This window comes from Ascaphus truei, chromosome 11 (genome assembly GCF_040206685.1).
Source record: "Ascaphus truei isolate aAscTru1 chromosome 11, aAscTru1.hap1, whole genome shotgun sequence".
Classification (NCBI taxonomy): domain Eukaryota; kingdom Metazoa; phylum Chordata; class Amphibia; order Anura; family Ascaphidae; genus Ascaphus; species Ascaphus truei.
Window position 1 is genome coordinate 40,758,469 of NC_134493.1, and position 25,892 is coordinate 40,784,360.

Genomic DNA, 25,892 nt, shown 5'->3' on the forward strand with positions numbered 1-25,892 from the left:
GTGAATCTCTCGGAAAGCACACTCTGGCGTAACAGCCACTGCTTCAGTGCTACTTCCTCCCCCTGGTGGAAGGAATAGCGCAGTGTCCTTCACACCAACCTTTACTTGATCATCCATGGCCTGGAAGCAGCAGGCCAGGCGGCCAGGACCTTTCCCTCGGTCCACTACGTGACGAATGGGCCGCTTCTTCTTGGGCGCAAAGGAGGCAACTTCTACCAGCTCCTTTGCCACATAGTCCTTGTCCCTACATACGTGCTCAGCTTCCACTGAGAAGCGAGAACTGGACACTGTCTCTTTACTCAAAGTCTCTGCTTCACCTGGCAGGGGGTAAAGAGTAGACACCTTACCCCTGCGGTGATTCTCGGTGGCCAACAGGTCCTCGGGGACGCTGTCAGTTCCCACCTCGGTTGTCTCGGTACCTGCCCCCTGTACTTCTGGGGCAGTCCACTTGCTGTCCTTAAACTCGGGAGCATTGGATCCCAGTCCTGGGACCATTTGGGTTGGAGCGCACGGGCTCTCACTCAGATCAGGAACCGTAACTCTGGCCTGTTGCACAGCCACCTCCATCGGAGCCTGTGGGGAGCAAGGGGGTTCCTTACCACTCTGCTGGCTTGCGATGGATTTCTCTTCTTCTGGAACGATAGGCAGTGGGTACTGGTCCACTCGCACTGCAGGACAGCTATCTTCTAGGGGGGACACCTCCGCCAGGACGCGATGTCGAGTGGAGCCATTCGCCCAGGTGTCCAGACTTAAGAAGCTATCGTGCTCCGCGGTCACCTGGAGGCTCACACCCAACACCCCTGGGGCAGTCAACTCACCCTGGTCGTCGTCAACAGGTACTGATCCCAAGCCTGGGACCGATGGTACCTCTGTAGGCCGGACTGGCCGTGGTAGGGCACACGGGCCCACAGCAGGCTCTGTATGCTGTGATTCCTCTGTCTCCTCTGCATCATCGTTGGGGTGGTTCGCCGGTAGGCGCATCGCCACCAAGGGGACTTCAACCTCCTCACTGGAAACTTCTGCATGCTGGGGTACAATAGACTTCAGTAACCGCACACCGCAACACTCACAGTAGGACCACCATGTCAATGTCTCTCTAGAACAGTCACAAGTGGGGCTAAAACACTGTATGCCCATTTCTCCTTCCACCTCGATGGTCCTGTAGTCGAGGGATAACCGAGACACTTTGGCTCCCTGAGCGTGGGCTTCTTGCAGGCAGGAGCATATGAAGAGAAGAGAATCTACTCCTGGCGCACGCCAGGCCACATACATATTGGGGTGTATGTCCTGACAGTCTATCTCGGTTTCCTGCTCAGAAAGAAAATATTCCATGTCCACGACAATGCCTTCCTCCTCCTCTTCCTCCTGGTGAATAGAAGGGTCTAATGGCTGTTCACTGTGCTCACTCCCCCTGGTGGAATTTAAAGGAGGGGTGTGCTCTATCACTGAGTGGCTCACATTACGGGGGCGGGGCTCTGGTTTTCCCGCCAGTCCCGGATGGTTTTCTGTAACCTTTTTCTGAGCAGCCTGGCAGTCAGAAGCACGTGTGTCATCTTGAGTTGGCGGGAGCCGCCATTTTAGGTGGGACTCACTGTTAGCATTCCCTGCTGCAGGAGCCTCCATTTTAACTACACTGCAGCTTTTTGCATAGATCATGAGACAGTCCCCTGCGGAAGACTCGGGGAGTGTCAACACATGGGGAACAGTCTCCAGGCATATGTCATGCGTGGTGAACAGGAGATAGGTAATCCCCCGGCCGTCAGTATCCAGCCTTAAGTCTGTCACCCGGGCAGTGGCCAATTCCGGGCAAGTTCTTACTTGGGCGCGCATAGTGGACAATTGCGTATCATGGGATACTCCGGCCACTACAAACACGCGCCTTGGGGATAATTGCCGCGCTAAGGCCCAGTCATCGACGTCTTGCGGTGACGGCACCGCCATGATGAAAAATATGAATGGGACAATTTGAAAAATTGCAAACAGGGCACCCCAGGTCTATCTCAGCAGCGCCTCCAAATGTAACGGGTATTCCACCCCACCCAATCGCATATATAGTGTGGGTGAGTAGAACATGCAGTGTTACCGGTGTGGTGCGTATACCTGTAGGCTCACAGGAGGGCTGAGCTTCCGCCACTGGGAACCTGGGGCAATTATACTAGGGGTAACCACTTACTCAATGGTGCAGCGCCTCCACCTGCGATGGCTCCCACCAGAGGGGGAAGTGAATCCTCGCAGGACAAACACAATGATCACATACACAATGGGGTATAATAACTAAGGACTTTACTAACATGTAATACGACACATCACATTCATAATATAACCTGTGTCCCTCTCAGGAGGAGACACTAACCATGACGTCTCGCAGGACGATTCCCCAACACTAGGTGATCCCACCCAGTGTCCAAAGAACCCCACCCAATGTCCCGCACTCTTGCAGAGAATCAATGGGTGACTGCGCAGTCACTATTAAGCTAAGGGCCCGGTGGTGCACTTAGAACTGTAGATACCTGCCGAGCACTCCGGTGCTCGGGTCAGCAACGCTTCACAAAGGGTCAGACGCGTGATGAATCCGTCTGATCCTATCCTGGCGATATTCTCTGTGACCCCAACGTGGGTCCGAACTCCTTCACTGGAACCGCAGCATCCGCTGAGTCCCTTTCTAACGATACAGCAACGTGACACACCCTGCACTACAGGCCGTCCCTATAGCACAGCATCCTTAAGTGGCTTAAGGGTCACTCTCCTAGGGCCTTCGGGGTTGCCTATCCTATATAGGTAGGTCTTGTACCCACCCTACTCATAATACGGGCCCTGGGCCATGGATCCCCGGACTGGTTACCGCTATGAACCCCCCCCAGTTGCCTCGTACTACGCGCAACGCCGCCCTGGGCTATGGCTCCCCGGATTGGTTACCGCTATGAAACCCCCCCAGTGGCCTCGCCACTCGCAACACGGACCCTGGGCTATGGCTCCCCGGACTGGTTACCGCTATGAACCCCCCAGCTGTCTCGTGCCACTAATTCACAACAGGACCCTGGGCTATGGCTCCCCGGATTGGTTACCGCTATGAAACCCCCCAGCTGTCCCTATCTTCCCTTCTGTTCCCCAGTTGCTAACTAAAGTAAGTGACAGGTTCCCTATCCTGAGGGCTATCCCTGGCAACACTCACACTACTGGGGGACTCAGGGCTATATTGGGCCAAGGGGGTGCTGGCCTAGTACAGGGAGTCACTCGCTCCTGTACCCTACCTCCTTCCCTTGACTGCTCCTTCCTCTGACTGACAACGTAGCTGCAAGCCCGCCAAATGTATCCACTTGCTCTCCTGGCAGTCCTGCAGCCCTATTGGCTCCTATGAGGCACCTGGTGCCTGTCTCCCTATGCCTCCTGGGAATTGTAGTCCCAAGGCCCTTACTGTAACATTGGGGCCGCGTGCGCGCCTTCCCTGTGCTTACACTAACCCCTAATGGCCGCCGCAATCTCTCCCTACCTCTCGCGCGACTCTCCTGGCTGGCTCCTACACTCGCGCGATCTTCTGCGCATGCGCGACTATCTCGGGCCGCCGGGGACTCTCTGCGCATGCGCGAACCGGCGCAACATGGCGGCGCCCTGTGCAAGAGCTGCCGGAGATCTCCTGCACTCCGGCGAGCTCCCTCCTCGGCCCCCACCCTCCTGAATGGCCGTCGGGTCTGCCGCTTGCCGCTGGCAGTACCCGACAGCGTCCGTGACCACGGAGGCGCCCGGGGGGGTCGCAGGGGGAAAAAGATGACCTGGCTACATATGTTTAAACCCTGACCTGTTGGTAGACCTTGAGGACTGGAGTTAAGTCCCCCTTGGTTAAAGACACTTCAGTTTTGTTTTGTTTTTTGTTCGGCGCATGTTGCAGCCCGGGCCACATCTCATCTATATGAGATAATCACGTCTTCCTCCATCTCAGTGTCGTGCAGATCAGAGTGTCAGCATCTGCCCTGCAATGTATTTCTAATACCAGAACTCATTTTATGTCTGTATGGTATGTCCCGATTACACTGCATGCATGTAGTACAGACACAATCGGTCCAAAGAGCTTACAATCTAATCGTACAGAGCACAGTGTGATTTAGAAGCTAGCACCTGCCACATAAGTGTGCAGACGTGCCCCAGGAATTACACATTCCATGTCAGACACATACACCAGGAAACTGTCAGCCAAATACTACATGGGAAACAAGGCTGAAGGGACTTAATCCATTAACCCAGGGGTGCTCACCTCCTGTCCTCAACCCCCCCCCCCCCCAACAGGTCAGGTTTTCAGGATAGCCCAGCTTTAGCACAGGTGGCTCAATCAGTCCCTGCTTCAGCACAGGTGGCTCAATCAGACCGAGTCTCTGATTGAGCCACCTTTGCTGCAGCAGCTCGGCTATCCTGTAAACCTGACCTGTTGAGGGGAGGGGGGGGGGGGGGCGGGGCTTGAGGACTGGAGTTGAGCACCCCTGCATTAACCCATTCACTGCTGGACAGAACCTTTCACCTCCATCAGCCAAAAGAATTGGAAACCCTGAATTCAGTGTAAATTTGATGGTGTCTCAGACATCGGGGGCTGTTATTCGGAGGGTTTCCAATACTGATATAGGCGCGCTCAATGGTTGAAGCGGTTTACAAAAGAAGTGGTACAATGCCTGGTAATTCTGAACCAATTATACACAGGTGCGGCGTCTTATGCACCTTACCTTAGTAAGATAGACGTCATATTTAAGTTTTTAAAACTGAAAGGGACAGCGTTTAAAATAAATATTCTTTCAATAGTAACTTTATAAATAATAGTGGTTCTCCCCCCCCCCCCCCCCCCCCCGTCTGGTAACAGCTGGAACAGCTCAGCCTATTTAATTCGATGAAAATGTATCATTTGTTTTTACTGCCTGAAAACCCCCATCCCCTCGTTCCAATGCGAGTGACTGGAAAAGGACGAGGTCCCGGAGTTTCCCAGCAGATCTGCCTGGAGAGGGCTCTCAGACGTCGGCCAGTATGTCCAGCGTCATTATATTTCAACCGCTAGGTGCATGGGTGCCGGTGGCATTGCACTGATGCCATGGCCGGACTTGGGCTTTTTTGCGGGGCCCAAGGCGGCACGCTGGCAGCGTGCCCCCCCCCCCCCGTTTAAAACATAAAGGGGGGGGGGCGACTTATCTAGGAGAGCAGTCCTCCTCTGACGGCGTCATGAAGTCACAGGTTCATGTGACATGACGTTGCCATGACAATGTGCCATCTTGCGTCATGTCACGTCGCCGTGGCAACGCGATGTCATATGATGCCGTGACAAGGCGACGCTGCAGGAGGTGGCCCGCTGCAGAGAGGGTAAGAGAACACACACACCCTTCTGTACTTCTCTGCCGATCTGGGGACACACGCTCCCTCTTCTTCCTGCGCCTGTCGGTTCTGGGATCCAACTTCTGACCGCACTTCCTCCTCCCCCTCCGGTCGGGTGTAAGTCTGATCAAGGCACCGAGAGGAGGGAACACTGGGTCCCCGAAGCCGCGGGGCCCATGGCGGCCACCTTGCTCTATGGCTGACCCTGTAGACTGCGGCTATCAGCGGTGACGGTAACCAGGAGATTGAGGAGGAAATGTTGTATTGGAACAATCAGTCCCTGCTTCAGCACAGATGGAACAATCAGTCCCTGCGTCAGCACAGGATATAAGGATATCCCTGCTTCGACTGAGCCACTGATTGAGCCACATCCTGACAACCTGGCCTGTTGGTAGCCCTTGAGCACTGGAAGTTGGCCACTCTTGGAGCCGATGCACGGAAGGGTCTCAGAATCTGCCCTGTCTGTTTATAACTGGATGTACCTGTTGCATCTCAGCGAGTTCTGGACACTGAGCCCTGAGCAGCAGGTGCGAGTCAGACTGTGGCTTGGGTTCTCCTGCCCTTGGAGCAGCTTGGCACTTGTACAGCTGCCTGAGAAATCGCTCCTGACAGCCCCCCTCGAGGGCCCTGGGTATTGTGTGCTCGGCTGGCTGAAGTGCCAAGGTGTGGGCTGATGATGCAGAAATAATTCATCTTGCAAAAAATAAAAAATAAAGATGAGAAACGAGATGTGCTGAAGCGTGCTTCCGGGAAGCCAGTGCCCGCCTCCAGCGCTCCCCTCTCCAAGACAAGAACATCATGTCTGCAGTCTTAACAGTGGGAGAGTGTGTATCACTGAGCACCTGCCAGAAAGAGCATGGCCTTCCTGCACATATTGTGCTGCTATGTGCACTGCGGGATGCTGGGGACGCTGAGAGGCGCCTGGGCAGCTGTTAAAGCAGAGAGGGGGGGGATGTTTAAAGCAGCAACACTACATCCCCACATTTTAAAAAAAATATTATTATTTTTATATTTAAAGCATGTGACAATATATCATTCTACATTCTTACCTAAGCTGGCAAATCGTTTGCTGCTCCTGTTATAAATATGTCAAAGTCCTGACTGTGTGCCTAACGAAATGGCCGCCTTCTCACTCTCTGAAGCAGTCTGTGAAATGCTGCAGCTGCAATGTAAAATATTCCGAAGTGTAACACATTATTGTTACAGCTTGCAGAGTAATAGACAGTCTGCTGTTTGGAACACAGCAACAGATCTGTTTGTGATACTTTGCTGCCGAAGAGCAGAGCACAAAAAGGTATTTGTTAGAGCCTCTTTCGAAAGAAGAAGTGGATTTGACTTTCTAAATGGTTGCTGTAGCAACCAAAGGATGATCAGTGCATTAATGAAATCATTAAAATGGCATTGGGAGTTTTGTCACAGGTGGCCCAATCTGTCCCTGCTTCAGCACAGGTGGCTTAATCAGTCCCTGCTTCAGGTGGCTTAGTCTTTGACTGAGCCTCTCATTGAGCCACCTGTGCTGAAGCTGGGATATCCTGAAAACTGACCGATTGAGGGGTTGAGGAGGGGGAGGGGGGGGGGGCTTAAGGACTGGAATTGAACAACGTTGACCTAAGTCACAAACCAAACATTTAAATATAAAAGATGATCTTGAGAAAAAATCCGAAACCTTTCAATACTAAATAAACTACATTAAATATTCCGATATAACAGCTGTTAGCGGTGCATGCAATTAATTGCACGCCAGGCTCTGCTAGTTACAAATGGTTAGAATAATGGAGTATTGATTTTGATCACTGGATGGGTTGTTCACTCCATGTCTTTACAAAGGTTTAGATGCAGTGATGAGAGCGAGTTCTGCGCTGTCACTTTCTCCCTCCTGTTGTCCTCTCTCTGAGTCCTTGAAGCGCCCTCGGAGCGGGACGTTGCAGGCCAGCTTTTCTTACTGTACATCTGAATTAGCTGCAGTAATAGCCCATCTCTCCGTAGCATCCCTCCCCGTGCATATGAAGTGACTCGAAATGGACCAGCCTCCGCTTCCCTCGGCCCTCGTCTTATTATGAGTGTGCAGTGACAGATCTGACAGCAGCAGCTGTCCTCATCAACCCTTCATTTCTCAAGGGTTTAATAGCACATTGCATTGGGAGGATGAAGCCAAACTTTATGGGTATAAACTTGGCTACACCTTCTTCCCTGCCTGCGGAAATCTTAGCTCTACATGGAGAAAGAAAGGCCAGGAACGTACCTGCCTAATTGTGTTACAAGGTGTCCAATATTGAACATGTATTTGGACACTGTCCAGTAAAAAATGAGAGGTAATACTGGACATGTATGTGTATACCGGTATTACCTCTCTGGACATGTATGTGTATACCAGTATTACCTCTCTGGACGTGTATGTGTATACCAGTATTACCTCTCTGGGCGTGTATGTGTATACCGGTATTATCTCTCTGGACATGTATGTGTATACCGGTATTATCTCTCTGGACATGTATGTGTATACCGGTATTATCTCTCTGGACATAGTGACCTGACCGGCTTTGGGGGCCGTGGGATTTCCCTGAGCAGGGAGAGAGCAGGGCTGCTGCTAGGGGGCTTCCTCCATCCTGATTGGCTGCATTACCCAGTAGCAGCCAATCAGGAGGAGGTGTCAAGAGCCGGGGGGAGGGGACAAGTAGAAGAGGAAACTGCATAGAGGGGTGAAAGGTGTGTTTGTGTGTGTGTGTGTGTGTGTGTGTGTGTGTGTGTGTGTGTGTGTCTCGAGCCCGTCACACCTTTCACCATTGTGTCCAGTATTTTTGGAGAAGCCGTCTGGCCACCCTACTAATAAACATGGGGTAGCTCACAGATCAGGACTTCCCAGTCTCTTGAATAGAAGTGAGTGTGTTTCTAACGATGTGCTACCCCATCTCTCGCCATATGGAAAAGAGACCATGTCTGCCACTGTAAACGACTGTACGATGTAGCAATGGGGTGAATGAGTCAGGTTTGGGAGACCCTCGGAAAACATGCGGAGGCACTCGAGGGTTCCTTTCGCCAAAACGTAACTGTGTCTCATCTGCAAGAGTGACGATCCATGGAAGTTTTTGAGCGTGTTGCACATAAAAGGAGTGAGAGACATGCAGTTAGACAGTGCTGCTCAACTCCAGTCATCAAGAACCCCCAACAGGTCAGGTTTTATGGATATCCCAGCTACAGCACAGGTGGCTCAATCAGTGGCTCAGTCCACTGATTGAGCCACCTGTGCTGAAGCAGGGACTGATTGAGCCACCAGTTCTGGAGCAAGGACCGATTGAGCCACCTGTGCTGAAACTTGGATATCCTTAAAACCTAACCTGTTTGGGGGTCTTGAGGACTGCAGTTGAGCACCCCTGCAGTAAGGGACACCCCAAAGCCATGTACTAAGAGGGCTGCACCTCCCACGCTTGGACGAGTGCATGCGACAGTTGTGCATCGTTACTGTTATATTGTGTCACTGCTGAGCATTCACACAATGCTCCAGCGGTAGACTGCACACCTCTTACTTGTCTCTCCTTTCTCCCCGTGCAGGTAGGAAACCTCGGCCTTCTCTTCATGCTCCTGTTTTTCATCTATGCCGCCCTGGGAGTGGAACTGTTTGGAAAGCTCGGTGAGTTCAGTTGTGAGATCTCTGGATCTTGGCCTCTTAATAAAGTGGCTGTAAAGCTGTTTCCCCTCAAACTCTGAGCGTTGAGAATCTATCGGTAATGGCAATTTAGTGTAAAAAAAAATTGGAGCCACCAGAATTTGTTTTTTATTTTATTTATTTTTTAACAAAATTGTTCTACTAAATAATCTAAAAAAATAAATAAAAGTTGGCAAAAGTAGAGTTTTTAGCTATATAAGATAGACCGATTGGGGTGCAATTGCACCAGGAAACAGGTTGGAATAGTCATGTTAATTAACTTGACTACACTGCGTAGAGCAGGGGTGGCCAATGCCAGTCCTCAAGGGCCACCAACTGTTCAGGTGTTCAGGATATCCCTGGTTTAGCACAGGTGGCTCATTCTGTCCTTGCTTCAGCACAGGTGGCTGATTGAGCCACGTGCTGAAGCAGGGATATCCTGAAAACCTGACCTGTTGGTGGCCCTTGAGGACTGGAGTTGGCCGCCCCTGGCATAGTGTTTGACTTACCCACCCAAAAGGGAATACTTTAGTGAACTTTTTTGTTATCTGAAGGAATAAGCTATGGTGCCTGTATATTATTTCCACTAAACGAGCCTGCAACGAGAAGACTGAATATAGCATCCCAGTAACAAGCACTGTTAGACAAAATATAACTGTATTAAATGCACATGATAAATATAAAAACACATAATAGATCTAGAATCAGTACAGATGCTGTCCTGACTGCCTCCCCAAAAAAAACACTCTCTGGGGTTCACAGAGCTCCGTTAAATTTAGGCTACCAACGTCTGTTAGTTTCCCCAAGTTTAACGGATCTCCGGGGATCCAGATGTCAGGCAGGGGTATTTAGGGAGGAGGGACTATTCTAGAAGGTTAGGTTCCAGGAGGACAAAAGGAGAGCAGCCTCGGGGAGAGTAGATCGGTAATGTTTCCAAAAGTAACAGTATAGACGAGACCCCCTGTTATGTTGTAGATGGGGACAGTACCCATTAAGTTAGGATCCCTGAAAGAAGGAATGTAATCCTGAATAAGTAATGAAAAGGAATATGGCACGCCACAGAGGGCCTCAGGAAGGAAGGCTCCCGGGTGCCGGCGGATCAGCTGTAACCGCGGATCGCTGCTAATATTCCTCAGCAGTCTGTGTGGAAGTGGTCGTTATCAATCAGCCAAGCCCTTGCTTTCCTGGGTTCACTTAATGGCTGCCTTTCAGTTTCAATCAATCATTCCGTCAACTTAACTCAGCAGCTACAATGTATTCTTTTATTACTACGGTAACATTATCTATTGTTACAGTTTGCAGTTCAAACTGCTGGGAATATTGGCAACAAATATCAAACAGGAAAATGTTACAAAGATCTTGCACTGCTGTGAGGTGGGCTAAACCTGCTATAGAAATCAAAGGATGCTCAGTGCATTAAAACTAATTAAAAATGGCATTGAGTTGAATTTAAAAAAATGCAATATTATCTAATACTACAGAACTGATTTATTTAAAAAAAAAAACACATTTAGGATATTGCATGGATTGCCGTATTTCAAGAGATTATGAATCTGCAAATTCATAGGGCGAAGCTCTTTGGACCTGATATTTGTTCTGTAAATACTTAGAGCATTGGTAGAAATCTCCTGTTTTTTTTTTTTTTTAAAGGAAGTGGAAATATATATATTTGTAATTAAAGCAGCAGTGGTATTTCTAGCATATAAATAAACACGATTAGTGGTGCTCAGTACCGCTTCGTACCATCACACGTTCATTACCGCTGACCAATCCCGCTGTGATAGGCATAGACACTAAAAGCTTTCATTGTAACCCCCATCAGGGTAGGTACGCTGTAAAGCTGGCATATATAACAGAATGGAGGTCCCCGTGGAAGTGTCCTCTCCATAGTACCACAGGCTTTGGTCCTCTCCGGGCTGGATTTTCCAAATTCTCTGCTGATGGCACTGCCGGTCTTATAGCCGGCATGGCTAGGAGAGACCCCATTTTGCCTGTATTACAAGATCCGCACTGGTTCCTGGTGGAGCAAAGGGATCATTTTAAGATCTTGACCCTTATCTTTAAGGCTATCCATCAACTAGCCCCCCTTACCTTGAGAACTGCCTAATCAGTAACACCCCCAAACGGGCTCCCAGATCTGCCATCGCTCCTCAACTGATTTGAGCCTCAGTTTAAAGTCGATAAACCCAGAGGGAGGGTTTTTTCTACGACCGCCCCCAACACTGTGGAATAAGCTCCCTGCGGCTTTAACAGATCAAGAAGCTTTACTTCCATTCAGGAAGGAATTAACAATCTTCCTGTTTAAACAAAGCATGGCAAACAGACCCTGGCGGCCATCTTTCCTGCTCCCGTTCGTGTTTTACACCCTTTGTTGGTCTTCCTCGTCGTTCCCCTAGATGTTTTCTTTTGGTAGGTCGAAGATAGAGATACTGTATATGCTGCACCCCAAGTAATTGGGTAAACAAGATTCAGTTACCGGTGCTCCTGGTTCCATGGAAAACCTGTGAGTGATCCAGAATATATCCAGTGTCAAAGCTGAATCAGGGCACTTCGGTTTTTGTAAAGCAAGTTGAATTTATTCTGCTATGAGGACACAATGTTTCGGCCTCTCTATTGGCCTTTTTCAAGTGAAGAGGCCCGATTCATCTTTGACACTGGATTCTTTCTGTTTGTCCCAGTTGTAGGTCTGGGTTGGGCGTCTTCCCTAAGTTCCTACACACGTTCTAGTGCTGCGGTTTTTTTTACGAGTAGCACGTTAGAAAGAAAACAAAACGAAATAAATCATTTCCGGGGGTCTTTTTTTTGCAGTGTGTAATGATGAAAACCCATGTGATGGACTCAGCAGGCACGCCACGTTCGATAACTTTGGAATGGCCTTTCTGACCCTCTTCCGCGTCTCCACGGGCGACAACTGGAACGGGATCATGAAGGTGAGATGGGTCCCTCGTAGGGTGCTTCCCGCATTTTGGGCCTTAGCCCTTTCACTGCTATGCATTTACCTCTCTACAAAACAATCTGGTATTCTCCTGGTCACCTCCAACTTGTCATTCAAACGTTCCAGATTGGAGGGTGTAACCATTTGTCACTTTTACAATGGAAGCTGTTACATGGCTGAGCGCTTTCACTTTCATTTCACCATAATAATTGAACTGTAAATCTCCCATCCTATTTGTATGCCTTTCTTCTTAACCACTGTGGATTAGTTGTGCAAGCTTTTAGAGCAAGGGTCTTCGACTGAGCCACTGATCGAACCACCTGTGCCGAAGCAGGGATATCCAGTTGAAAACCTGTCCTGTTGGTGGCCCTTGTGGACTGGAGTTGGCCACCCCGGTTTTAGAGAATCAACACTAGAGTTCTAAACATTTTAGTGTGCAAATCTTTCCAAACCTCATCGCCTTCTCCTTCACTTGCACGGTCAAGTGTAAGTTGCTAACGACTGAAAAGTCCCTTTAAACTTAATGATAATGAAATCATTATTAACTAGGGTTTTATTTAGTGCGTACAGTACTTCTTTTTTTGTAACTTCTTTTTTATTTAACATTTTGAAGAAGAAAAAACATAGGGGAATGGAAATAGAAAAAGAGAAAAAAAAAGAGTGTTGTGCCACCATAACACCAGGATCCAAAAATATAAAACAACAACGGCTCCAGATATCATAACTCCACAAATTACACAGAAAAAACAGCTGTCAAGGAGAGAATCCACAGTCCGCAGTGACGCAAAGATTCACCTATTTCCCCCGTGTGGCCGGGCTCCCAAACTTTTTGGAACTTTCTTCAGTTATGTCTCACATAAGCTGTTAGTCTTTCCATAGATTGCACCTCATTCACTGCCGAGGATAATCTCTTTCCTGGAGGGGGGTTTGAGCTTTTTCCAGGCCCCTGCGATTGCGCGTCTTGCCGCAGTCGGGATATGTACCAGTAATTAGTGCATACTGTACTTCTAACGGGACGCAGTATGGGAAGGGCGGAGATACAGTAATGCAGAGAAGCCACACGAAGATTATCTTTTTTGGGAGAGCTGAGCATGTTTGATCAGTTCTTGCTGCCAGAAGATGCCTTTCAGAGCACCCTGGCAGTGAAGGGGTTACGCTGAATAGACTATTTGTGTGATTCATATTGTTATTCAGCAACTGGAGGCTGTGAACATATTGGCGTGATTAATATTTACCAAATGACACATCCACGTCAGGCTGTTAGCAGTTAGTAAGCAAGCGCTCCTCCATCACACAGCATATCCGCAGTGATTGCAAGCTCTGCGGGGCAGTGGCTCCATTCCCCAATATCTACTTTTATGTAGGAATCGCTTATTCCGATTATATCTCCCATTATCATGATGCGCGTATTACTGCTATAAAACACCATGTACACGGATGGCCCTATACAAATAAAAATGATACTTACATTAGCAGTAGTTTAGCGGTAGAGATACTGGCCTTTGAAGTGTGACACCCTAGCCACAACAGTCAGCCTGTCAGCCCTAGCCATGCTTTCTCACAGATATATGCTGGGCTGACAGGCCCATCCCTAGTATGTGTCGCCCTTAGGCAGGAGGCCCTCCCCACCACAAAGAAAAAATTCCCCCAAAAAACATTTTTTATTATTTTATATATTTTTTTTAATTGCTATCTTGGATTGTTCCTTTAACATCTATTTTATTTCTTGGTTTTCTGGAAATGTTTATGTATAATGCTCATCTCGGACGAGTTACCTGGTTCTGAACGATCATGTTGCACATTTTATCTTACAGGATAGAGCTGCTTTATTATTAATACATATGACATAAATCTAACCGTTTGAGCAGTGCCTTGCAGTAATGAACATGTGAGTGGGCTGCAGATACAGTACAGATATACGCATAGAATGAAAAACATTAACACTGGGTGAAGGGAATCCCTGCCAAAGAGATCTCACGTGGTACAAAACACAAATGCTTTGTCACACACAGAGCAGGAGGAAGTGTAAATGTACTAGGCCAGGGGTGGCCAAGCCCAGTCCTCAAGGGCCCCCAACAGGTCAGGTTTTCAGGATATCCCTGCTTCAGCACAGGTGGCTCAATTAGTCCCAGTTTCAGTGCAGGTGGCTCAATCGGTCCCTGCTTCAAGACAGGCGGCTCAATCAGTGGATTAGTCTTCGACTTAGCCACCTGTGCTGATGCAGGGATAGCCGAAAAACCTGACCTGTTGGTGGCCCTTGAGTTCTGGAGTTGCCCACCCCTGTATTAGTCATCAGTGGACAGCTGGTCCTCGCTATCCGATGGTCCGTTATCCGTCGAAATGGATTATCCGACGCCAAATAATGCATCCCCGCTGAGCGCATTATCCGACGTCGGAATGGATTATCCGACGCTCACCGCCACGGATTAGCATTGGATCGGCAATCCGACGGTCCGCTATCCGACGGCAGTTTGCGGGATGGATTCCGGCGGATAACCGAGGACCGCCTGTACCACACAGAGTCTTGTAGGTAACATTGTAACAACGCCGCGCGCCTTTCTCCCTGCTCAGGACACGCTCCGGGAGTGCAGCAGCGAGGACAAGCACTGCCTCACCTACCTGCCCCTCATCTCCCCCGTCTACTTTGTCACCTTCGTGCTCATTGCCCAGTTTGTCCTGGTAAATGTGGTGGTGGCCGTGCTGATGAAACACCTCGAGGAGAGCAACAAGGAGGCCAAGGAAGACGCAGAGATGGACGCAGAGATCGAGATGGAGATGTCCAGGGCACTTACCCCAGCTACCGGAGGCTGTACCCCAACCACAGACAACAAGGCTCCCGGGGGAAGTCAGGAGCCAGTGAAGATTGAGCTGCTGAAACAAGCCAGGGTAAGAGAAGGAGCATGTTATTAATGTACTCGCCCTTTCACTGAGCCCAACTCCAGAGGGAACCAAGCACTGTTTAGTATCTTTGGGCCTGTACGTCATATCTGTCATCAAGTTCAGTGAGGATTCAAGCACATGCCGGAGAGAATACCCTGCTTTCTAAATCCTCTGTAAAGTGTGTAAACCGAATGTTCACAGGTTCCATTCTCCAGCCAGTGCCCTTCCATCCTTCGGAGGGAGATAAAATAAGACCCAGTTGGACGGGGTAGTTATAAATGATGTATAATCTTGCACTTGTTAGTGGTTGGGACACATATGATATATATTAAGCATTGCTATTATGACTCGGCAACACAAAATATCACTGAATGTCCAAAGGATTCTGCAGTGATGCTTCGTAGAATACAACAGTATATCACAACATGGTACAGATTTGCCTGTGGAGCCTGTGGGAATGTGTGTGTGTCACATCCTACGGTCTGTGATCAGGAGGAAAAAGGGCATTTTCACCTCCCATTTTTTTTTTTATATCGGGTTCGTGGGGCTGCCCTATACAAGCTGATAAAAGGGTGAGAGGCAAGTGTCCTGGCCTGGTATATATTTGGGCCTCAAATCTGTCAGGTATTCCCAAGCAATCAACCCCCTTCAGAGCTGGTAGGACCAGTAAATCATTGCTTATGTCAGGGGGTTCTCAACTCCAGTCCTCAAGACCCCTTAACAGGTCAGGTTTTAAGGATATCCCTGCTTCAGCTCAGACTGCACCACCTGTGCTGAAGCAGGGATATCTTGAAAACTTGACCTGTTGTGGGGGGGGGGGCGGGGCGGTTTGAGTAATAAGCCACTGATGGATCTTGCTACGAAATGTCTGAAGGATTCAATAAACCAACGATATCTCCCCTTGGTTGAGCAATCCAAGCCGTTATTCTATCTTCATTTAATAATACAGACTGGGAGCAGGGGCTTCTGGGAACTGAAGCTTCTTGGAACTGAAGCCCATTAATATCAGCTCCATGAACCCAGTATCTCTGCAGTTTTCAGCTTCCTCGTCACATGGGCCAATAGGAATCGACACCGGATGACATCACGGCTTCCTATTGGCCCGCCGAGCTCGGGGAGCTTTGAAAAGCAGCCATATAGTGAACCCTGGAGTGGCTACTGGCGCAGGGGATCCCCGGTGCTGAAATTAATGGGGTTCAGCTCTGGAGACCCCCCCCCCCTGCTTTATTCCTGTATTTTAAAAAAAAACACCAGTTTGGATTAGCGCTTTAAAACCTGGCAGCCGTCCTGCTGTGTGCTTGATTTATGTTTATGTTTCCTGGGCCAGGAGAATGTGGCTTTAGTGATTCCCGAGTCAGTGGAGGGAGCTGCTCTGCGGCAGGACACAGTGCCAGTCTCATCCATACCCCACCAGCATGCCATGCTACTACCCCTCCAGCCCTCCATCCATGGTCCCGAGGTGAATCCAAGACGCTCCGTCTCTCTCTCTCTCTACAGTTCGGCTGAGCAGCCAAGTGTTACAACGGCCACTATGCTTTCTGCAGCTATCACTCCTTGACTTCTGGGCCTTTACCTCTCCGCTTGTTCTGTCCTGGCTCTTTCCTGGGGGTTCTGGCTTCAATTATTAATGCTGTGCAATGGGAGACAATCCCACATACGATCTCCGTTATTGATCACAACTGGTTTTGGGGGAAAGAACACTCTTTCCCCTCCCCTCCCCCCCCCCCCCCCCATTTTTTGTGTGTGAAATGCATTACATTAGCCAGTTTCTAGCTTTAACCCCTGCAATGCTGGAGGGCTTGTTAACACTCTACGGATACACGGTGGGAATTTCCACTGTAAAATGTGCCTAGAAACAGGGGTTATATCCGCACTGTGCTTTGCTAACATCGGTCTGCCTGCCATGGCTGACATGTTATTAGCGCAGTAGCGTTCCTTGTGGTTTCAACTAAGACATTGCTGTTAAATGTTAGACGCATCTTGGCAGTTTGATCTGAAAGAAAATGCATCTTTTGGGAACATTATTAGTTTCTGGAGACAGAAAATGTAGCAGTGGTGCACTTTAACCGGTTTGTGAGTTTGATAGCCACATGCTTCTCCTCCTCCAGGGGCGTCTGTTCTTAGAGGTAGGACATTGTTAGCATTATTAGACCCAAGGTGCCCCAGGGTCTCTCAGTGACATACTCGAGCATCAATAAAAATATATGAGGAATGGTTAGCAACAGATATATAAACTAGGACAAATTAACTAACTGGAGAACACAGACAGCAGCAAACCTCCAATGTAGACACAGAAATTGATGTCGGGGAGAGGTCTTCCTTATAACCCAATTCCCTCTTCTCTATCTGCAGGACGGTGCGGTCTACATGAGGGATGGAGCAGGCTCCCAAAACCTGCTGGCAGTGCGGAAGGTCTCAGTCTCCAGGATGCTGTCATTACCTAACGACAGCTACATGTTCCGCCCTGTTCTACCAGCGAAATCCTCTTACCCCCTGCGTGAAGTGGAGTGCTATGAAGACCAATCTCCCATGGGTAAAGGATGTTCAGCAAGCTCCATTCTGTTAACAGCTTGGAAAAAATGTAGCCTAACATTGGGAGTTTCATGTATGAGCTTCAGTGGGTAAAACCTCTCATCGGTCACTTGGGAAATGTATCGATCAATGGAGTTGTGTCCGTTTTTTCTCTCCATTTATGTCAGCAAGCTTTGTGGTCATTGATTAATGAGAGCAATGGGAGGAGTTACCGTACACACAATGATAACGGAATGCATCCATTTCTGTGCATCTTGTCATCATTTTCTCCACTTCAGAACACAATTATACTGCAAAATCTGATGTCGTAATACATTCCTAATCTGCCGAAACTATGTGCTAAATGTATCAAACTTGAACAAAATATTTCTTACGTTTGAACTAAACCATAAAGGATTCACGTGTGTTATTGGGCTGTTTTAAAAGCTCCACTCTACAGTCCACCGATTCCCGCGAGAAAGCTGTATCAGTATGAAGAATAAAAGTGTTTATCTTTCTTGTGTAGGATCAGTTACATCTGTCAATTCCCAGCTCGGGGACGCCAGCTCCTTGCTGAGAGTGCCAGTGGAATGCCAACCTTTGGCTTCTACATCTTGCCACCAGGACGCTGCTGAGATGCCTAAAATACCACCGCCACACTCCGCCTCAAGATCACCCAGTCTAAACAAACTCCTGCGTAGACAAGTAAGGTTCTTTCTCACTGTGGTACTTTTTTTTATGAAGAACTCTTATGTTGGTCCTTATACAATATATTACAACCTGCAAAACATCTGTATTTCTCTTCGGGGCTGATAAGACTGCTAGAACTTTACACGACACATTAATGAGATACACAAATAAAATATATTAGACTAGCTGAGAGACCCGGCGTTGCCCGGGATGTAAATGCGTAATAGGTAGTATTATTTATAACTCGTGGAACAATAGGTGAGTATTTGTTGTAAAGGTTTTGGGGGGGGAGAAAGGGGAGCGGGGGGGGGGGGAGAAAGGGGAGCGGGGGGGGGAGAAAGGGGAGCGGGGGGGGGAGAAAGGGGAGCGGGGGGGGGAGAAAGGGGAGCGGGGGGGGGAGAAAGGGGAGCGGGGGGGGAGAAAGGGGAGCGGGGGGAGAAAGGGGAGCGGGGGGGAGAAAGGGGAGCGGGGGGGGAGAAAGGGGAGCGGGGGGGGAGAAAGGGGAGCGGGGGGGGAGAAAGGGGAGCGGGGGGGGTAGAAAGGGGAGCGGGGGGGGGTAGAAAGGGGAGCGGGGGCGTAGAAAGGGGAGAAAGGGGAGCGGGGGGGGAGAAAGGGGAGCGGGGGGGGAGAAAGGGGAGCGGCGGGGAGAAAGGGGAGCGGGAGGGGGAGAAAGGGGAGCGGGGGGGAGAAAGGGAAGCGGGGGGGGGAGAAAGGGGAGCGGGGGGGAGAAAGGGGAGCGGGGGGGGAGAAAGGGGAGCGGGGGGGAGAAAGGGGAGCGGGGGGGAGAAAGGGGAGGGGGGGGAAAGGGGAGGGGGGGGGAAGGGGAGGGGGGGGGAAAGGGGAGGGGGGGGAAAGGGGAGTGGGGGGGGTGGAGAGCAGTGGGCATATGTATTGTCATAATTTATGTATGGGCATTTCTCCCCCCTCCTCCGTGCGTCCGTCCCCCTGCTGGTTCGGCTGGTGGCCCCCCCCCCGTTCCCCGTGACTCCCCCCCCCCCCGTTCCCTATGACTCACGCTCCCCCCCCCCTCCCGGCGCCCGCTTGGTCCCCCGATGTGCCGTCCTGCTGATTGAGGTGTGCAGGTGGCTGCAGGAAGCGCCCTGTGTGGGCCTAAGACTCGCGCTCCCCCCCCCTGCGCCCGCTCGATGTGGCGTCTGACTGAGCGGCGGTAGGAAGCGCCCTGTGTGTGTGGGCCTGAGGCTGAGGCGGGACGCGCAGTCGGCCTGAGGCTGAGGCGGCATGCGCAGTGGGCCTGAGGCTGAGGCGGGACGCGCAGTGGGCCTGAGGCTGAGGCGGGACGCGCAGTGGGCCTGAGGCTGAGGCGGGACGCGCAGTGGGCCTGAGGCTGAGGCGGGACGCACAGTGACTTACCTGAGCGGCTGGTAGCGCCGGGGAGGTAAGGGAGCAGCTGGGGTAGGAGGGCCGCGCTTCCCGTCCGGAGCCAGTGCAGGACGGCGCACGTGAGGGGGGGGAGGGGGGCGGACAGAGGGTGTGTGTGTGTGTGTATAGAGCTGCTGTGTTGTGTGTGTGTGTGTGTGTGTGTGTGTGTATAGAGCTGCTGTGTTGTGTGTGTGTGTATAAAGCTGCTGTGTTGTGTGTGTGTGTGTGTGTGTGTGTGTGTGTATAGAGCTGCTGTGTTGTGTGTGTGTGTGTGTGTGTGTGTGTATAGAGCTGCTGTGTTGTGTGTGTGTGTAGAGCTGTTGTGTGTGTGTGTGTGTGTGTGTGTGTGTGTGTGTGTGTGTATAGAGCTGCTGTGTTGTGTGTGTGTGTGTGTATAGAGCTGCTGTGCTGTGTGTGTGGGCCGTCACTCCGCCTCAGGCCAATGAGAGGTGTGCGGGGGCGGGCGACCCAACGGACCAATGAGATTTCCCCTAGGGACACCGGACATCCAGGCAGGCAAACATACAGTGCTTTCACTAATATAGTATAAGATGTACAGCTGCAGGAAAGCTATACGACTATTCTCAACTCCAGGAAACTTTGAGGGCCTCAAAAATGATGTGAATGATTCTTTTCCTTCTTTCTTTTGTTGGTACTTTCATCCAGCTATGTCATTCTCCAACAACTGGATGGATAAATAGTAAATGAAGTAGAAGCCCACTGAAAACCTTGTGGGGTCTTTTGCATCAGAACACACACACACACACACAGGTCACTGTGTTGGCTCACTGTATAGTTGGTTTATTGCATTGAGGTTCTCACTGTTGTTTTTTCCATTTTGTGGTTGCATTTCAGGAGGCCATACGGATGGATTCGGTTGACTATCAGAATGGAGATTCCAAAGACAGTCTCCACGTTGAGTCCACGGAGAGCTTACAACGGAGGACGCCATCCCTGGGAACATTGGTTCCCATTTTGCTTTGCCCTACTCCTCTCTCTCTCCAGGGAACCCCACAATCGTCCCCAATGCTATCCTCCCACCACAGACATTCCAGCGTCCATACACGCAATCATGTGTACAGCCAGCACAGTATTCCAAGCCGGCCTTCAAGTGGCAGCAGTGGCAGCACCAACCCAGAGGAATCTATGTTTGAGTCCTCTGACCTAGCTGATGAAGAGGTCAGCCACATAAACAGTTCAGCCAAGAGCTGGAGAGGACAGTCTGACAATAGGAGTCACTCTGTCTCCCCATTCATCTCCCAAATCTCATCTCCTCCTCCTCTCCTAAAGAACGGCAACAGTACAGCCAGCCTGGCAGGGACCAGCAGCAAAGACTTGAAGAAGTTCTACAGTGTTGATACTCAAGGATTCTTAGCTAAGCCCACCTGGGCAGAAGACCAAAGGAGGCACTCAATTGAGATTTGCCCTTCCATTGATGATGGAGATTCCTGCTTTGATCTATTAATTGAGGAGAAACATTGTCCTTCTGTCCTCATTCAGTCTGACCCAGAGTACATCAATGGAGTTCGAAGGAAGAAGAAGATGAGCCCACCTTGTATCTCTATAGATCCTCCCATGGAGGATGAGAATGGCACTGCCTCACGTACCAAAGCATCAGAAAACAGCACAATGTTAAGGAGGAGGACGCCATCCTGTGAATCCACCGCATACAGAGACTCTTTAGACCTTGGCGATACCCAGCCTGGGGATCAGACTTCTAAAACCGAGAGACGGGTCCAGCCGCCCTGTCGCAATGAACACCTGACAATACCCAGCTACTCTTTTGACCAGCTGGATGCAAACAGCTTCTCGGACCTTTTATCAGAGAGTGGATGCTCCACTCCTCCACCAGTGGTCATCGTGGAATCCAGGCCTGAACCTGCGGCTTTAGAAATGAAACAAATAGACCACTTACAAACTCCGAGTAGCAATCCTGAAATGAGTAGAGATTTTATTGGTGTTGCTAAGGGTACCTTGAAAAAGCCTGCACTAGTCCATGTTTCTAACACAACAGATGAAGTTAGCGATAAACAATTATAGTTTTTAAGGATATATAGGGTATAAGGGCTTGTGACAAAAAAAACAAAAAAAAACACTTGATGAACCACTGGATAGATGGATCGACAATCCCATTTGGGCAGCCGTGTGTCCTATAAGCTGTGGGTTTCATGAGTATTGGAATATAGAGAATGAGGGATATGCAGATGGTTTGATTTGAAATGTCTCGTTTTGTTTGGTTTTATAAACGGAATACGGATCCAGCTTCCCATATAGCCTCAATCACATTGATTCGAGTTTTCTTTCTTTTTTTTCTTTTCTTTTTTTCTATTTTTAAGCTGGCACTTTTTATTGTGCAATGACACAGTATGCAGAAGTGCTCAAATATGAAGACTTGTACATTGTCTGTATATCAGCAGTATAAATAAAATAGAAATAATGTATTTGTGAAAAAAAAAAAACCTGTATCCGTCTTTGTGATGCACGCTGATTTCGGCGCGACGCCGATAGTCTTTCCTTAATTACGTGTCATCGTGTGTATCTCGAATATTTGGTAACGGTTTTCATTTGTTAACGAATTGTCCTGTGGCCTAATGATAACTGAACAGTCGCAAATTCCATCGTTACATGTGCTTTTAATCAGGATCTCACATTTGTTTTCTAAGAACAGACAACCACAGGAAGATTACCGGATACAAAATGAAATGATGGTGACAAAAACAACTGCGTGGAATCTTGTGCTTTAGACAGCTGGATAAATAGGGGTACTTGTAACTGCTGTGCCCTGCATAATGGGTAATAATCCACCTAGTGCTATTGAAAGCCATTCACGTTTATGTTTAACCAATTTCATTGGTCAACCTCATTATGCATTGAGTGCTTTGTTCTTGAAATATGATGCTTTATTTCTCATTCCTTTTCCAACTTCCATTATACAGGCATACCCCGCATTAACGTACGCAATGGGACCGGAGCATGTATGTAAAGTGAAAATGTACTTAAAGTGAAGCACTGCCTTTTTCCCACTTATTGATGTATGTACTGTACTGCAATCGTCCTATACGTGCATAACTGGTGTAAATAACGCATTTCTAACAGGCTCTATAGTCTCCCCGCTTGCGCACAGCTTTGGTACAGGTAGGGAGCCGGTATTGCTGTTCAGGACGTGCTGACAGGCGCATGTGCGAGCTGCCGTTTGCCTATTGGGCGATATGTCCTTACTCGCAAGTGTACTTAAAGTGAGTGTCCTTAAAACGGGGTATGCCTGTATATACTGTATATATGAACCCAGAGGTTCTCAACTCCAGTCCTCAAGATCCCCTCCTGCTTCAGCACAGGTGGCTCAGTCAAAGACGGTCAAAGACTGAGCCACTGATTGAGCCACCTGTGCTGAAGCAGACTCTTCGACTGAGCCACCTGTGCCGAAGCTTGGATATCCTTAAAACCTGATCTGCTGGAGGGTCTTGAGAACTCCTGTTTTAACCCATTTAGTGGCAGAGGAGTCGGCAATACATTGTTTCGCCTGGCAGTGAAGAAGTTAAATCGTTATCTCCGGAAGAGAAACACAGGGCAGGAAGACAGACTAAGGAGCAACTTCCCACAAGCAATGAAGCTAAAGTGGGTAGAAATCCCAGTGTGTTAATTAGTGAGGTGATGTCCTTGTACTCCTCGTTATCTGAAAACAAACAGTCTTCCCATATCAACAACCGCCCCAGCTTGACTGATAAGACGGATAAGAAGCATCTATGCCTGTCCTCGTGGTTCTATCTGCTCAGAATGTCATTCTACCTGCATTGCCGGGGACCATTACCATGCAGTCAGCATTTAGCAGAGTTTCTGATCAGTAACGAGCCTTGGTCCTAAAATCCTTTAGGGGATTTCCCAGAGTGTGGCATTGCTATAACGTCCCGGTCTTTATCTTAGGGCTTCAAAATGAAGTCCAGCTCAAGAACACTTTATTGGAATTGCAATAAAGTGAGAGCACTCGGCCATGTGACACCTGTTTGTGTTGTAGGGGGTTACTCATTAATCTGCGATAGATAGTGCCGATCTGGGGCACAATCACACGGACACTGCCATTGACATCGCTGTATAATGAATAGCCCCCTGACTGTGTGTTATCATTTTATGTGCGACTTGACCTCTAAACTCCCCGACCTTTCTTAAAGAGAACTAAACTGAGCTTCACCCACAGAGCATCGCCAATGGCTGAGATGTTAAATGGGACGTATCCCCGGAGTAGCCTGTAACCCACAGCAACAGCCAGCAGGACTGTCCTCCTCATAAGCCAGCTTGATTTATTAATGTTTGGAGGTAGAGTTAGGGGACTCGGCACAATATACTTAAGAGTTATGGGTCTCTCTTCTCTATATCTTAAACATCTGTTTTGTTAATAGTTCTCTTTTCTCGATGTAGTAAGGAGCTTTGTTCTGTGTATGGGTCTCTGCTTCCAGTGTTCTAAGCCTCATAAATATAGACTGTTTAAGCCAAGGGACGCCAACTCCAGTCCTCAAGGGCAACCAACAGGTCAGGTTTTAAGGATATCCCTGCTTCAGCACAGGTGGCTTAATCAGTGGCTCAGTCTTTGACTGAGCCACTGATTAAGCCACCTGTGCTGAAGCAGAGACTGATTGAGCCACTTATGTTGAAGCAGGAACTGAATGAGCCATCTGTGTTGATGGAGGGATTGAATGAGCCACTTGTGCTGAAGCAGGGATATCTTTATAACCTGACCTGTTGGTGGCCCTTGACTAGAGTTGGCCACCCGTGGTTTAAGTGTACAAGGCTCACTGTGTGCACCCTAGAGGGGAGAAGTGGGGGATAGGAATATGATACAGACTTTCAGGCATCAACAATGTACAGGAACGGAATATATTTCAGAGAAAAGGAAATAGAACACATGGTCACACCTGAAAGGTAGTAGATACATGGAAACGGCTTCCCGTAGAAGTGGCAGGGGGTAAACACAGTCTATATTCAAACGGCTTGGGATAGTCACAAAAACGAGTGAGGGATGGGAATTATTAGGAAATGGTGAAAGGTTTTAAAGCTCAATTTACATGTTTTTACACAGAAAAAAACTTCGGTATGTGCTGTCATTCTTAATATTGCAGCATGTTCATTTGTTGGGCGGTATGTCCAAAAAACATATGCAGTCTCACTAGGGTGGCCAGGCGGCTTCTCCAAAAATACTAGATACAATGGTGAAAGATGTGACATACTCGAGACACACACTTCTCTCACCTCTCACTGCTCCATGCTGTTTCCTCCTCTCCTTGGCCCCACCCCCAAGCTCCTGACACCTCCTTCTCATTGGCTGCATTACCCAGCAGCAGCCAATCAGGATGGAGGAAGCTGCCCAGCCCCCTAGCAGCAGCCCTGCCCTCTCCCTTGATCTGAGAAATCTCACGGCCCCCCAAGCCGGTCAGGTCACTATGTCCAGAGAGGTATACACATACATGCCCAGAGAGGTAATACCTAATACCGGCATACACATACGTGTCCAGTATTACCTCTATTTTTATAGGACAGTGTCCAAATACAGGACAGTCCGGTTCTATACTGGACACCTGGCAACCCTAAGTCTTACTCAATGGGGGCAGTCTCATATTAGAGTAAAAATATACATAAAACCAGAAGAACAATATGATATATATTTATGTAATGCATCCAATATTCTCTCATACAGAGTCTAGCTCTTTAAAGTTAGAACTTTTCCACAAAAATGACATTTTTCTTTGGTACATAAGCCAGGAAATCGCACTTATTTGCACATTGACATCTCTTGCACAAATATTTCTATTTCAGCTCTGTCAGTTACTTGCAAACAAACATAGCATGTCTGTGCTCATAACGCATGGTCCTGACAGCTATTCATGAGGGAATGCACCACTCTTTCATGAAATATCTGCTTTAGCAGAAAATTGATTCTTTTGATTGTGTTTTTTTTATTAGATCTTTGTGCCCTGCACTTATGTGCTTACGATTTAAAGGGTTCTGAATCTCTCACCCATGGCATTTAAAATCTACAGAGTGAGTGTTTACTTGGCTGTCATGGCATGTTTATTTTTCTACTGAGATATATATATATATATATATATATATATATATATATATATATATATTATTCAGAAGAAGGCGTTTTTCAGACTGGAATGTTGGCAAAATACATCAATATATCTGTAGATGTATACATGATGTGGCTAGACTGTAATAGGTAAGTGGTTCTCAACTCCAGTCCTCAAGATCCCCCCCAAAAGGTCAGGTTTCAAGGTTATCCCAGCTTCAGCACAGGTGCTTAAACCAGTGGCTCAGTCAAAGACTGAGCCACTGATTGAGCCACCTGTGCTGAAGCTGGGAGATCCTTAAACCTCACCTGTTGGGGGGGGGATCTTGAGGACTGGAGTTGAACGCCCATGTCTACACCAGAGACGGTAATTACAATGTGAGTCGGGACACTGGGAGTGCCTTCAGCCTCACCATGAACTGGGGCACCCTATAAAGGCGGAT

At 48.7% G+C, this 25,892-nt stretch overlaps 1 protein-coding gene across 3 annotated transcripts in view; it reads left to right on the forward strand.

Moving 5' to 3' along the window:
- The window catches only part of CACNA1H (calcium voltage-gated channel subunit alpha1 H), a 417,435-nt gene extending 395,916 nt beyond the window's left edge, over positions 1-21,519 (forward strand). For 2 of the 3 annotated variants that reach the window (XM_075565791.1, XM_075565792.1), the window contains exons 30-36: positions 8,896-8,974; positions 11,798-11,919; positions 14,496-14,810; positions 16,132-16,263; positions 17,157-17,337; positions 17,842-18,020; positions 20,241-21,519. In XM_075565791.1, the coding sequence (XP_075421906.1) occupies positions 8,896-8,974; positions 11,798-11,919; positions 14,496-14,810; positions 16,132-16,263; positions 17,157-17,337; positions 17,842-18,020; positions 20,241-21,425 (2,193 nt within the window). In that variant the 3' untranslated portion in view covers positions 21,426-21,519. The remainder of the gene's footprint in view (positions 1-8,895; positions 8,975-11,797; positions 11,920-14,495; positions 14,811-16,131; positions 16,264-17,156; positions 17,338-17,841; positions 18,021-20,240) is intronic. The other variant, XM_075565793.1, reaches the window with a different exon arrangement.
- Positions 21,520-25,892: the final 4,373 nt, after the last annotated feature.